The sequence below is a fragment of the Centroberyx gerrardi genome, chromosome 5, assembly GCF_048128805.1.
Source record: "Centroberyx gerrardi isolate f3 chromosome 5, fCenGer3.hap1.cur.20231027, whole genome shotgun sequence".
Classification (NCBI taxonomy): Eukaryota; Metazoa; Chordata; class Actinopteri; order Beryciformes; family Berycidae; genus Centroberyx; species Centroberyx gerrardi.
Window position 1 is genome coordinate 15,235,483 of NC_136001.1, and position 13,146 is coordinate 15,248,628.

Sequence of the window (13,146 nt, forward strand, 5' to 3'; positions counted from 1 at the left end):
TTTTATCTACATATATTGTGTTTATAATTAACAGGCCTTTATTTAGTCAAACCTGCACAATAAAGAGATCTGAATGAAAAACATAACGTGTGTGTGTTGTTTAAGATGGTAGGCATAAACAATTTGGGTTAAGATAAGTTTCTAAATTGAATTGTAATACATTCTATCTCCACTAGTGGCCATATGATAAAAATTGTACTAAAGTTTTGTAAACATGAAGAGAGTCAACAAATGAGAAATAAAGATTTTTAGCTAGCTTTTTGATAATGCTACTGTAACTTTTTTAAAGCAGTGATCTCAGCAGGCGGCTGGACAAACTGGGTGACCATAGGGTGACAAGCATGGGGGAGGGCTGGGTGAAAGGGGAAAGTTCAGAGGTTATAATTTTGTTGTCTTTGTGTAAAGGAGTGGAGCTCGATCTCACATCACTCTTCCCTCTTCCCCGAGTCCTTTCTAAACTCTCCCCCGGGTTTCTACCCTCCCGAACCTCTCCCCTTCTACCCTTACAACCCCAACCCTCCCCCCGATCACATCTCAGCGCACGAGTCAGGTAAGATTTGTTTTAGGTTTGTTTTTATATTTGTTGTGATCAGAACTAGCGGAAAGAAATCGCGCCCAGCATCTAGCTAGCTAGCAGCCAGGTAGCCAGTGTGCTAACAGGCCGCGTGATGAGCATGCAGTCTCCACAGAGAATTACTTAGCTTAGCCACACGGAAGTTACTTTATTGTCATTTTAATGCAGTTTTCGGACAGTCTTGTCTGCTGTGTACTGCCGATACCAAGTGAAAAAGAGGACCAACTACCTCGCCATGTAGGCTGCTGACATCTGGCCAGTCATTCATAGTTAAGCTAACTAGCTAGCTTGCTATTTAGCGCACACATGCTCCATTCATTTTCCTCTCCCCCAGCAAGGCGAGCGACCCAGATGCTAACCGGCTAGCGCACTCACAACTAACAGTTGATTTGACTTACTTTTAACTAACCAATGAAAGCAAATTAATCATACGAATTGCTGCCTTTTACGCCAAACACACATGGAAATAATTATGTTGCTGAATACTCGCCAAATTAGGGTACGATAACTATAAATGTGCACGGGTTTGTTGACAAACTTGATTCATAATGATAAAGGTAACGTTAGCTATCAAGCTAAACAAGCTAACCCTATGCTTTTCAATTAGCGTCAAGTTGGAGTCGGCAATATTACTTAATTTGATTGGAGACTTAAATTGGGTTTGGGCAGCATTCAAATTCTTAAAGATAAATGCACACAACAAGCATCCTTTATTTGGCACAATGTAGCCCTAACCTATATTTGACTGATTCTTCGTAGTACACACCAGCTCTTATATCTATTACCAATAATCACCTCTATGACACTAATTTCTCGTCCAGCTTTTAAGCCACAACACGGTCAGGTGTCAGGAGTGACTTGCGTGTTTTGATCATGTAGTTTATTGGATAGGGAGCTGGGTAATCAGGATGCAGGGACCTTCAACAACATGGTGTATCGATGGCATTTCTATCTGTCGCCATATATTAGCTTATATATTGTAGCTTTCCGTCTGTATTCAGCAAGAGTTTTTTGCTGAGGAGTAGGCAGTATCTGTCTTAAAATCTAATCTATCCCAAACGAAAAACAAAATGAGAGTAATCCTGTAATATAAGTTAGAGGGATACTACACAAACATCAAGGCAAAGCTTTAAAATTACACAGGGACTATAGGTCAAAAAACTACCACAGAAAATCTTGTAGTCATACCACAGGCGGTATAAATACCATGAAGTATAAGTTCTCTATAAACTCACTATTGAGTACCACAGACACTATACGTCACTATAGGAATGTTTTCTTAGAGATACCTTCAATGTTAAAAGCCACCTTTTTATAAATGAAACTAGAAGGACACTGCATGTTTGTTTTTTTGGTTTTGTTTTCCCTAATCAGCAGCTACGTTGTGTGATTTCTCACTGAGTCATTCTTTAATTTTGTCACGTCATCATCCCTCTCCATATCATGTCTGTCTCTTTTGTCTGTGTGTCCCACCAGATCCATCTCGCTGACCAAAGACCCCAGTTCTGCACGGACAGCTACGTTCCCTTTCAGAGGCAGTTATGGACTCCGGTGTGATTGAAGGAGGGCTCAATGTCACCCTTACCATTAGGCTGCTCATGCATGGCAAGGTGAGGTCACCCATCAGCTGCCTGTGTCGGCACCGTAATAGTCCCTGACATTACATTTATGGTAATGAAGTCCCAGAGAGACGTATCAAGGACTTTGATGTGATGAATAAGGGTCCTGATTTGGTGATAGAATCCTGTATCTCTCAGCAAAGATGAATGGTGTTTTTGCATGTGACTCCGGAGGATGAAGATTGGGTTATAGGCCTCAGATGTGCCTATCCCCTTTCAGTTGAGGAACTATTTTCACTACACTCACAGCCTCTGGCAATAGTAAACATGAGCCAAAATGATTTTATTGTGCAACTTGCAAGCCACCGGTTCTCCAAGATTGATGATAAAACATTTGCATATGTTAACATGACTAACATGAGTGACTAATGGTTGTTTGTGTTTTAACCTGTTTTGAAGCAGTTTAAAAAAACAAAAAAACAAAAACCCTAATAGCCATTGTTTTCTTAGTTGTACAGTAAAATTATTATTGTTAATGTGGATTATAACCAGGGGCTATGAGTGTAGGGAAAATTCTTCTAGAGCTGAATGGGGTGCGCTTATCTAACCTCTAAAGCCACAACTCAAATTGTTCTCCAAATAATGGAAGAACTCATTGCCTCATTACGAAGTATTAAGGCTTTTTCATTGCCTGACAAACAAGATGAGGTATGGATGTAGAGCTCAAGCTGATCTCTGCTTCCCCGGTAGCGAAAAATGACATCCTTAAAAATATGATTTAGCCAGCATAATTGACCTGTATCCATTTCCTTATTTCAGGAAGTTGGAAGCATCATCGGCAAGGTAAGTTTCTGCATAATTTCTGATCGAAATGTTGATTGTGTTTATGATTATTGCAAGATTTATTTCTGTAATTGATGATGAAACTGACTCTGATTTGATCCTCTGCTAACAGAAAGGTGAATCTGTGAAGAAGATGAGAGAAGAGGTGAGCTCTTTTCTACCTAGTTCTTTACACTAGTAATGATTTACAGCAAAAGTGGCTGTTACATTATAATTACTAGGAGACATCAGAAGTCTTCCAATCACTGCTCTTTTCTTGTGTCCCTTTCAAACAAACATTAGAAGCGATCTGAGGTTTTTCCACTAGCATGTGTACATCTAATGTGAGGATATTAAGAATTAAGGGAATTGTTTTGAAACAAGAACCCACCCAATCCAAACTCTTGTTTTTTTCTTTATCTGTAGAGTGGGGCTCGCATCAACATCTCTGAGGGCAATTGTCCTGAGAGGATCATTACCTTGGCAGGTCCAACCACCGCCATCTTCAAAGCATTCTCCATGATCATTGAAAAGCTGGAAGAGGTAAGTCCCAAGTAATATCATGGATATTCTAGATTTGCCATCATGGTTTCTTTCATCCAAATGATTATGAATTTGTACATATTTATCTGCTTAGTCAAATGTCAAATTCTAGTTATAGCAACTCTTAACTAAGTGATATTTTCAAACATTGAACATAAGGGACTCTTTAAGCCCTTTATTGTCAAATTATATTTGAATATTTGTCAAACCATGGAATATATACTTAAAACCTAATTACTAGCTGCTTTTATGAGCTGAGCATTTATCGTCTTTCAATAGAATCATATTGTGATTAAATTATATCAAGTTATCGTGATACACAACTCTGTTGTCTGAATTAATGATAAAAAGCAAATACTAATTAAAATCTCTCACAAAACAATATCTGAAACAATTTAGGGAATGTTATTTGATAATTGCTTAGTTTCTTCATACTTTATATTATCATGCAGTTCAATGCAATGAACATCAATTTGATTATTTAACATTTTGCATATGTTGGCGTAATTTTTCATGACTGAAATATATTGCCCAGCCCTAGCTGTGTGTGAAGCTTGGCCGTAATAATTGTTAGAGCACCTTTATCTGTTCAGGTGTAGAAGTAGCAATTTCACAGTATAAAGTGAAATGGACAGAGTGAGAGAGAAAGTGATGAGAAAGAAATGCTGCAGCATGAGATGAGCCAGAGCTGAAGCTGTGCAGCCGGAGGAAATGGACAGATGGATTTCCAGGTCAACACAGTTTGTCCACTCAACCACCTGGGCACCAGAGAGTGTGTTTACCTTCATCTCCATATTTTTGTCAGGACATAAGCAGCTCAATGACAAACAGCACAGCTACCAGCAAGCCCCCAGTGACCCTACGCATTGTGGTGCCTGCCAGCCAGTGTGGCTCCCTCATCGGGAAAGGTGGCTGCAAGATCAAGGAAATCCGAGAGGTATGCATTATACCCTTCATACAGTTAAGCATTATGTTATATGGAATTTAGTTAGGCTAGTAGGCTACAACATTGATGATATACAGTCAGTCTTCTTGTCTCACTTCACTCCTCTTGTGTGCTCCAGTCGACCGGAGCTCAGGTACAGGTGGCAGGAGACATGCTCCCCAACTCCACGGAGCGTGCCATCACCATTGCCGGCACTCCTCAGTCCATTATTGAGTGTGTGAAGCAGATCTGTGTGGTCATGCTTGAGGTAAGTGGACTTACGAATGCAATGAAGCAGCTGAAGGGCAAGTTGATGTTGACCTGTAGATGAATGATGTGAAATGGGTTGATCACTTGGCTGCAGGCTGCTGTATGTTGAACAGTCTGCATGAAGCTTGATGTCACTGGGTTTGGAATTGTGACAGTTGGATGATTTTTCTTAAGTGTGTTAATACAGTTATAGTTTAAAAACCCCATGAAGTTATTTGATGCCAAAAACGATTCAGATTTTGCACCAATTGTATGATCACTTAGCTGGTAATCTGATAGTGTACCCATCTGCTCTTCCCTCCTGTGCAGTCTCCCCCTAAGGGGGTCACCATCCCCTACCGACCCAAGCCTTCAGGATCCCCAGTCATCTTCGCAGGCGGACAGGTATATACGACAGCTTGGCGGGACAAGGGACCCCACAGGATGATGATGATTTTGGGGGGCATTTTTTGGCTCCTTTGAGGCTTAGATGCAAATATGTGAAGGATAATATGTGCCTTAAAATGTTTACGTATGGATGGAAGGCCTTGAATGTGCTTCAGTCAAAATAAGTTTAACATCCTTGACTAATGAGAATGCCAATTTTATATCTTTGAATTCGCTTGGAAAGTCCATGTATATACCATGAAAGTCGGTTGAAAAGAGCAGCTGTGGCAAATATCTCAGTTTAGATACTTCAGAGTTGTTCAGAGCATCCAGAGTTGTTTCAAGAGAATAACAATAGCCTTAATACTCAAACATTTGCCCTAGAGGGAATTTACCGGGCTGTCTCTTGTCTTTGTGTGATTCTCCAGATTTTGGTTTTATGTTTCGAGTGTTAAGTTTCAGAAGTTAAGCGGCCTATTTCCCACCCACTGTTGTTGATCCTAACTGAAACTCTAATGAGTCCTTTTCCAGTGCTTGTGGGCATAACAAGGCTCTTCATCTTACTAAACCCCTTTTTTATTCTTTGAAAAAAAAAAAACCCCAGCTCCTTCTAGTTTTCCTTGATTTCACTATGATGTCTCTTTAAGATTTCTCTTTCCCAATAATGTGGAGACTTTGGACAAGACTTTGTATTGAATAGGGTTTTCTTTTTTTTCTTTTTTTGTTTTTACATTTCACAAATTTAGCAAAAACTTGGATGTGTTGGAGTCTTCAAGAAATATAGATTAAGAGGGTATGTCGCCATAGAAGTGAGTTAACCAACAAGTCAGACGTGAGGCCTATGAAAGCTTTGTTCTCATTTGTTTCAGGCATATGCCGTACAAGGACAACACGCGATCCCACAGCCAGATGTAAGTGCAGTAGAATTCTCTACATGCCCCCCCCCCCCCCCCTCCCATAATCACCAGTCTCCCTTTCCTTAATGCGCGTGCACACACCCACCCAAGCCCACCCACCCAAACCCACTCGCCCACCCACCCACACTTAGTGTTGGAGCCACTTGGCTGCAGCAGGACTCACCCCTAATTCTGTTATATTTTGTTATGCCTCCCTCCAACCCACCATTGTGAGATTTTGTGACCAGAGTGCAGCATTGTTGGTACCTTACATGTTTGCATAGCTCTTCAGCTGACTGGCAGACAGTTGGTAAATGAATAGACATTCGTTGTTTGTGTTTGTCCAGACTCTCCACCCCTCCATGAATAACAGTCTGTTCCTGCTGCTCACCCTTTCTGTTTTTCCTTTTTTGTTCTGCATCTCATTCATTAGTCTGTCCCAGATAAACATGTTCCCCTCCAACCCTTCATTATTACTTTGTCTCTCGTGCTCTGCCCACTTGTCTCTCGACTCAATTAATATTTCTTTTTTTTTTTTTTCTCATGAGCTTTCCTTCATGAGCATTGGATGTGATAGACCCGACATTATTAGCCTTACCTGCCATTGAATATTAGTGTCAGAACCAGGAACTACCACTCAAATATAAAACGTAACACGGTGACATTTATACTGTGTAAATTTGGGTTTCATTTTTGATCTGAGGCCCTTTAGCAAAGTGATTTGTTCATATTTGTCAAGGGGATAGCGGTTTTATTTTTTTTTTAGTTTTATTTTTTCACATTTTAACAAAGGTGACACAGTACCTCCTGACCTCTGCCCACCGTTATAGTGTGATGCTAAATTGAGACTAACTGTCTCAGTTGATATTTTTGGATCTTGTATTGGTGTTGGTCAGGTAATCCCCTGCATATTGGGAGTTCCCTACCTCCTGTATACTGGCTCTCCCCTCATCCCGAAGACTTCAAGCAAACATTCCCAAAGGGAGAAACCTGCACTTTCGAGGAATACTTTTGGGGTACCCAACATAGACAAGTCATAAAACACAATGATCAGGTCAGACAGCAGTGATCTATGTAGAGCTTTCTGAGAGGATAAGAGAGAAGTCCTTTTTGGGGGGTGTTTTTGTTTTTGTAGATGTCTGTACTGACTGTGATTCTTGTTCCCATCTCTCCTCTTCCTGTGTTTTCTCCATTTCTCTCCCTGCCCCCTCTCTCGCTCTCACAGTCTTCCTCTGCTGCTATCTCTCCACAGCTCACCAAGCTTCACCAGCTGGCTATGCAGCAGAGCCCCTTCCCCATCGCACCAAGCAACCAGGGATTCACTGGTAGGCAGTGCGGCCGGGCTCATGTCCTTTCAGTGAAAGGAAGATTAGTCCTTTGTCCTCATATTAACCTTTATAGGTTAACGTAAATAGTGACGTACCCATTTTCTTATCAGCTCCAGTCATCTCCTCCAATTGTTAATCCACCAAACAGACCTATCAATGTTCTGACATAATCTATGTATCAACTTATTTTGAAAACACTTTTCTGTTGCGCTCGGCTGAATTAATATCGCTCTGCATTTTCTCGCCGGTCCACAATGTGATTAGCACTTGTAATTCTTCAGTTTCCCATTGTTGCAGTGTTTTGTCATGGTTTTCCGTTGTGTTTATTTATGTTTGGTCTTTTTCTCGGCTTTCTCTGACTTTCCACTATTAAATTTTTTTAAATGGCACTTGTAACGGACCGTTGACCCTGCACGTTGCTCGTGCATCACTTTCATGAATTCTGCCAGCACCCTTAGAAAGCAGGTTGGCATCAGAGACATAAGGATGCTGTATCACCACGCTTTTACTGTGCCTGAACCGTAAACAAAATGGAATGGATAAACATACTGTGTTGTGTAAGCATGAATACAGTACGGCACACTAGTGCTGCGGAAAAAGCATCCAAACTCCTAGGCAACTAAAGTGTTTTTTCAGTAGTTGAGGTTATTGAAATGCATTGAATATCTGAGTCCAATATATATCCAACACATCATACGTCAGGTGTATGATTATAATAGTATTTGTGTCTCATTTCGTTTACTATGCCTCTTGAGATAGCCGGTTTGTTTGTGTTCTTGAGGTTTCGGCAAAATTCCACTATACTTTATCATACCTGCTATGATGGATATGACCTCAACACAGTTTATTGTAAATCCATATCTGTCAATTCAGAATCTTGAATTTCACAATTCTCCAGTTGGAATTTGTGGGTCAATTTTTGAATACCTTCCCTTTTTAAGGCAGCAATTGAAAATGGTGTTTGATGTTTTCTGTCGTCCACATTCTACTTGTAGATTGATTTTTAGGTTTCAGTGTTGATTTTGTTATCTGATTATTTGTTGGGTTATCTTTCTCTTGTTTATTTCTCTGTCAGGGATGGATGCTTCTGCCCAAACTAGTTCCCATGAGATGACCATTCCAAATGATGTAAGTACTTTACCATTGTTTTACAGTTAGACATGATAGACACGGGGCATATATATTATTAACATGCTCATCAGGGGCTCATCAGTGTTTCTGTAACTTCTTTCTTGCTCGCTGTAGTTGATTGGGTGCATCATCGGCCGCCAAGGGGCCAAGATCAACGAGATCAGGCAAATGTCGGGCGCCCAGATCAAGATTGCGAATCCGGTGGACGGATCCACCGACCGCCAAGTCACCATCACCGGCTCCCCTGCCAGCATCAGCCTGGCGGAGTACCTCATCAACGCCAGGTGAGATATGTAGGAAAACTAGCTCCCAACAGGTGATTTATTCATTCACAGGCTTCACAGTCCTTCTTACGAAATGTTCACATGTGGTTTTCAAACCATTCCTCAGCTAGTTTTTTTCCTTTTTGTTTGTTTTTTAATCTCAGAACGAGAACACTGTATTAGCAATGGATGTTAATAATCCTTTCAATTTAACTTGAAGTCACATTTCCTATTTGCATCAATGTAGTTTGATGAAATTCTACACTATGAGTGTTAAAATTAGGTTCAAGCGGTCACTGGGCCTTCCTGGTCAGTTTTGTGGTTGTATTCTTTTCTAAATTTGATCATTCATTCTGCCGTTATGTCCCATGCTGTTCTGCTTTGCCGCCACACTTTGATTTAATTTCTCCTGCCCTGCCAACCTTGTCAGCCATGCCTTCAGAGTAGTTTACTAATAAATTGATGCAGCTACATACCTGGCCTACCTACTTACCTATGCCATGCACTGACTCTGGTTGCTGTTGAAGTGAATCGGTTAGTAGCATTTCTCTCTCCACCCCTGCTAATGCTCAGCCGTTCCATCAATGCAATGTGTCTGTCAGAAATATCGCATTCATCACCTTGCCATTTGCCAGCTCTCTGTCAGGCTGCACTTAATGTTTATCCCCCTTTTTAACCCTTCACTTACCTCCACATTGATCCATCACCACCACCTTTCTTTTTTGGGGTGGCATAGGTCCCATTCATTTCTAATAAAGATTACTCTCCTCAACCCTTTACATCCTGGATTTTTGTTTTGCTTTGATCACATCCCCGAGTGATCCCTCCCCTCCCCTACCAGTTCCTCCCCAGTACTCACCAGCCTACCCTGTGACCCATCCCGACTGTGTTGTCCCTCTCTCTCCTTGTCTCTCTTTCTACAGTGTAGAGTCCTCTAAACCTCCTCCCTCCTCCTCCTCCTTGAACCCTGAACAGACCAGCCTGTGCCCTCCCTCCACTACTACTACTACTACTACTACCACTACTACCACCACCTCCTCCGCTGCTACCTCTTCCTCCTCTTCCTCCTCCTCCTCTTCCTCCTGTGTGGTGCCCCCCTCAGCCTCCATCCCTCTGTCCTTGTTGGCTCCAGGGCCGCCTCCTCCCTCCTCTTCCTCCTCCTCCTCCTCTTCCACTGATTCCCTGCTCCCCAGCTCTCCTGCCTGTGTCTCAAGTCTCCTCAGTCTCAAGCCCCTCCCTCTTCTAGCCCTCCATGTTGTCAGCGGGGCCAGTAACCCCACCCACTCCATCCCCCCCGAGCCCAAAATCGCCCCCGAGCTGGGCTCCAAGTCTAAAAGGCGAAGGCTCTCCCCTTACTAATGATGGAAACATAAGTCATCTACTACTACTGAAGTATTGACAATGCTCCTTGTTGTCTGTACCTGCACTTGCTTTTGTATCTGGCTGTGCCATGCCACGCTTATTACAAAAACACACACACACACACACACACAGAAATGTTATAAAGCCAGAAACATGGCTGCTGCCATATTTATAGGAATAAATACCTGTAGCTTGATTTGCCCTGTCTCCCTCTCCTTCCGAAGGATTGCGTTGTGAGTCCGCTATGTTTTTAAGGGACTTTGAACTCTTTAATTAGCATGGACAGTGAACTATTTCACTAAATTGACTTGTTTTACTAAAGCATTTCTCTCTCTTTGTGTAAGCTCTGCTCAGGTAGCGGCTCTCTTTAAGATGTCAACGCTGTATTCGATTTATGGGAATGGGTTTCATGTGTGGATAACCGCTAGTGAATTTTATAGTGACTATTAAGTGTCATAACGAAATGATAATGTGTATCACCATGATTTTTGCTCATATAAGGAACAGTTGTAATCGCAAATCCAAGTAATCTGCCCTCAGGTATCGCACCAAATCACCCTTTTAGATGAAGTAGTTGCTAAGTGAAACTGATAGGACCGACTTGTATTCGAATAGCCTTGTTCTGCCCCAGACACAAGACATCCGACCGGTTCAGCTTCCTCTTAGGGGGGGGCATCCAGTGGTCCTTTCATACCAGAGCATCAATTTCCCGTTAATTAATCGAAACGATCTGCTTATCTGAGTAACGTTTTATAATAATAGTGTAATGTAAATAAGGTTGACATTGATCCTGTCTGTCTGATTGCATGCCTTATTCTCTCTCCCTCCCTGGTCTCCCGGTATGTCTCTATCTCTCTCTCTCTGTTTCTCCAGGCTCTCCTCTGAGGCCACAGGACTGACAGCCAACTGATAAGACACTGCATCTGCACTAACTCTCACTTTTATACCATCGGCTCCCATACTCAGTCAATGCAACTATCCAACTTAAAAGTTTATATATTATGCCGCCTCTCCCTCAGTTGAAGTCATGTCAACCGCCACTGATTTGATCTGCTGCCTTCATTATTTATTTTTTTTGTTTTTGTTTTTAGTCAAAAGAAGAAAACAATTTGGTTTTTAATTCCCTTTTTGAGTCCAGTTGGAGGTTTTAATGATTTATTATTAGACTTTCTTTTTTTTTTGTTTTGTTTTGTTTTGTTTTGTTTTGTTGTTGGATGAAACCCTCGCTCTCTTTCCCTTTCTTTCTTTGCCATCACAAAAAAGTAGAGTTGGAAAACTCTGAATAGGCATATAGGTTTAGTTCTGTACAGTCAGTTTTTTTTCTTTAAAAAGGAAAAGACAAAAAAAGGAAAAATAAAAAGGTATCAAAAATAAGAATAGAGTGACTGTTTATTTACCCCCTTTCCTCCCCCAATCCTCAAAGTCGGTCTATCCATTATATATCTCCATACTTACATGCTTTTGGTATACACAGCCCCCCCTCCCACCCCAACACCCCTTTAATTTGATTGCTTGTATAATGTAAAACACCTTTGTCACCGAGGGGAAAATGTAGCTTGTACCTGTACACCGATAATATTTGGTTATGATGACAAATGGATCTAACACTCTGAACTGCAATTGAATTTTTTCAAATAATTTAAACTGTGTATTTCTACACGTGTCACTTTTTGTTTTTGTTTTTGTTGTTTTTTTTCTTTTCCCCCCTCTCCATGTCATTCCTGTTTTTCCACCCTCCCCTTTTGGCCCTGTGATCATGTGTTGATACTTTGCTGGGGATGGGAGGTTTTTGGGGTCGGGTTTGGCTCTAGGGGTAGGAAGCAGAGAGGGTTCTCCTCGCTTTTTTTGTAAAGACTGATATATACTAAAAAAAAAAAAAGTTGGAATATTTGTTTTAAATGGAGGAAATATTTTTTTTAACTACCAAAGGGGGATTAACTCCTGAACACTGACTGGTCTGTCTGTTAAATGTGATGAGGCTAAGAACTGAATCATTAAGCTCTGAAACTAGACAAAGAAAGGGTCATGAGTTAACACTAGTTTCCTGCTCCTTTGCTTTGCTCAAGTCAGATTTTATTTTGTTTATTTGCAGGAAAGAAAACTTTTGTGCACGTTTTTGAGACTGTAGACCTGGGTGCCACAACATTGTTTAAAAAATACAGAAATAAAGATGTGAAATGCTCAAACCACAAATTGTCTGAGAATTCTTTCGGCCACCTTTTTGAAGTAAACTGAACACACAAAATCAGATTTTGCATGAGGTTTTATTTTATCTTAAAGTGTTCGTTTCTTAAATATATTTATTGTACAGTTACAATACATAATGCAGTATAAAAAGCAAACATTTCAGTTCATTGGAGGTTGTTTGAATCGGCATCATGGGAAACATACAAGTACCTCCATGACCGAGACACTAGAGGGCAGTAGTCTTGCTTTTTGGCAACATTTTTATCCTGATTGAGGATTTGTAGTATTAAATGTTAGGGGGGCAGATTCAGAGTTTCAAGTGCTTTACAAATTGAAACCTGTCAGAAAATGAACACCAAAGAACTCTATAAAACACAGAAGCTGCCATTTCTAGCTTATTGAGTTGGATCAGTGGAACAGCATTTTCTGTTGCACCGTCAAATTGAAGCTTATGCTACAAGGAGGCTTGTCAAAGGACACAAACACATTGAGATCAGAGTATTTGTATATCAGACTGTATTATAAAGGAGCCCTTACTCCTGAACGTCTCCATCTCCAAAACTTCTCTCATGAACCACATTGTGGGGTTGTAAAACTTAAACTGAGTATGTCTGTGGTTGAAGCTTAGGGGTAGACAGCAAGTAAAGGTGGACCATGACAAATCATGCCATCATAGGCCTCATTTGTAAAAAATTTTTTACACAAATTCTGCCAGTAGGCCAAAGTTTAAGCCATAGTTGTCATCCAATGAAAAGGTTTTGATGTCAGAATCAGCAGTTCCCACTGATTTGCTCCTATGTTCTGTGATATATAAAATCAAAAAGTAATTTCTATCATGATTTGAAGTATTAGTGATATTGACATCATTCCTCTGTGTTTATAATCACTTTAAATCAATAATACAGTGAAATATAGAATTA

General features: G+C 40.8%; 1 protein-coding gene across 3 annotated transcripts; it reads left to right on the forward strand.

Moving 5' to 3' along the window:
* Positions 1-407: 407 nt before the first annotated feature.
* On the forward strand, positions 408-12,232 carry LOC139929693 (poly(rC)-binding protein 2-like). 3 transcript variants are annotated; one of them, XM_071922674.2, is made up of 13 exons: positions 408-550; positions 2,051-2,184; positions 2,953-2,976; positions 3,089-3,121; positions 3,382-3,498; positions 4,304-4,435; positions 4,563-4,691; positions 5,003-5,077; positions 5,929-5,970; positions 7,181-7,280; positions 8,359-8,411; positions 8,529-8,698; positions 10,913-12,232. In XM_071922674.2, exons 2-13 carry the CDS (start codon positions 2,116-2,118, stop codon positions 10,947-10,949), a joined length of 981 nt encoding a protein of 326 aa, XP_071778775.1. In that variant the 5' UTR covers positions 408-550; positions 2,051-2,115; the 3' UTR covers positions 10,950-12,232. The 3 variants fall into 3 exon arrangements, with proteins under 3 accessions (XP_071778775.1, XP_078139688.1, XP_071778776.1); XM_078283562.1 differs by lacking the exon at positions 10,913-12,232 and adding an exon at positions 9,601-10,036; XM_071922675.2 differs by lacking the exon at positions 5,929-5,970.
* Positions 12,233-13,146: the final 914 nt, after the last annotated feature.

Excerpts from the sequence above, each read along its gene's own strand:
- LOC139929693 (XM_078283562.1), top strand. The coding sequence starts at position 2,116 with ATGGACTCCGGTGTGATTGAAGGAGGGCTCAATGTCACCCTTACCATT. Across the intron at positions 2,185-2,952 it reads GGCTGCTCATGCATGGCAAG|GAAGTTGGAAGCATCATCGG; the intron begins GTGAGGTCACCC and ends TCCTTATTTCAG. Across the intron at positions 4,692-5,002 it reads TCTGTGTGGTCATGCTTGAG|TCTCCCCCTAAGGGGGTCAC; the intron begins GTAAGTGGACTT and ends CCTCCTGTGCAG.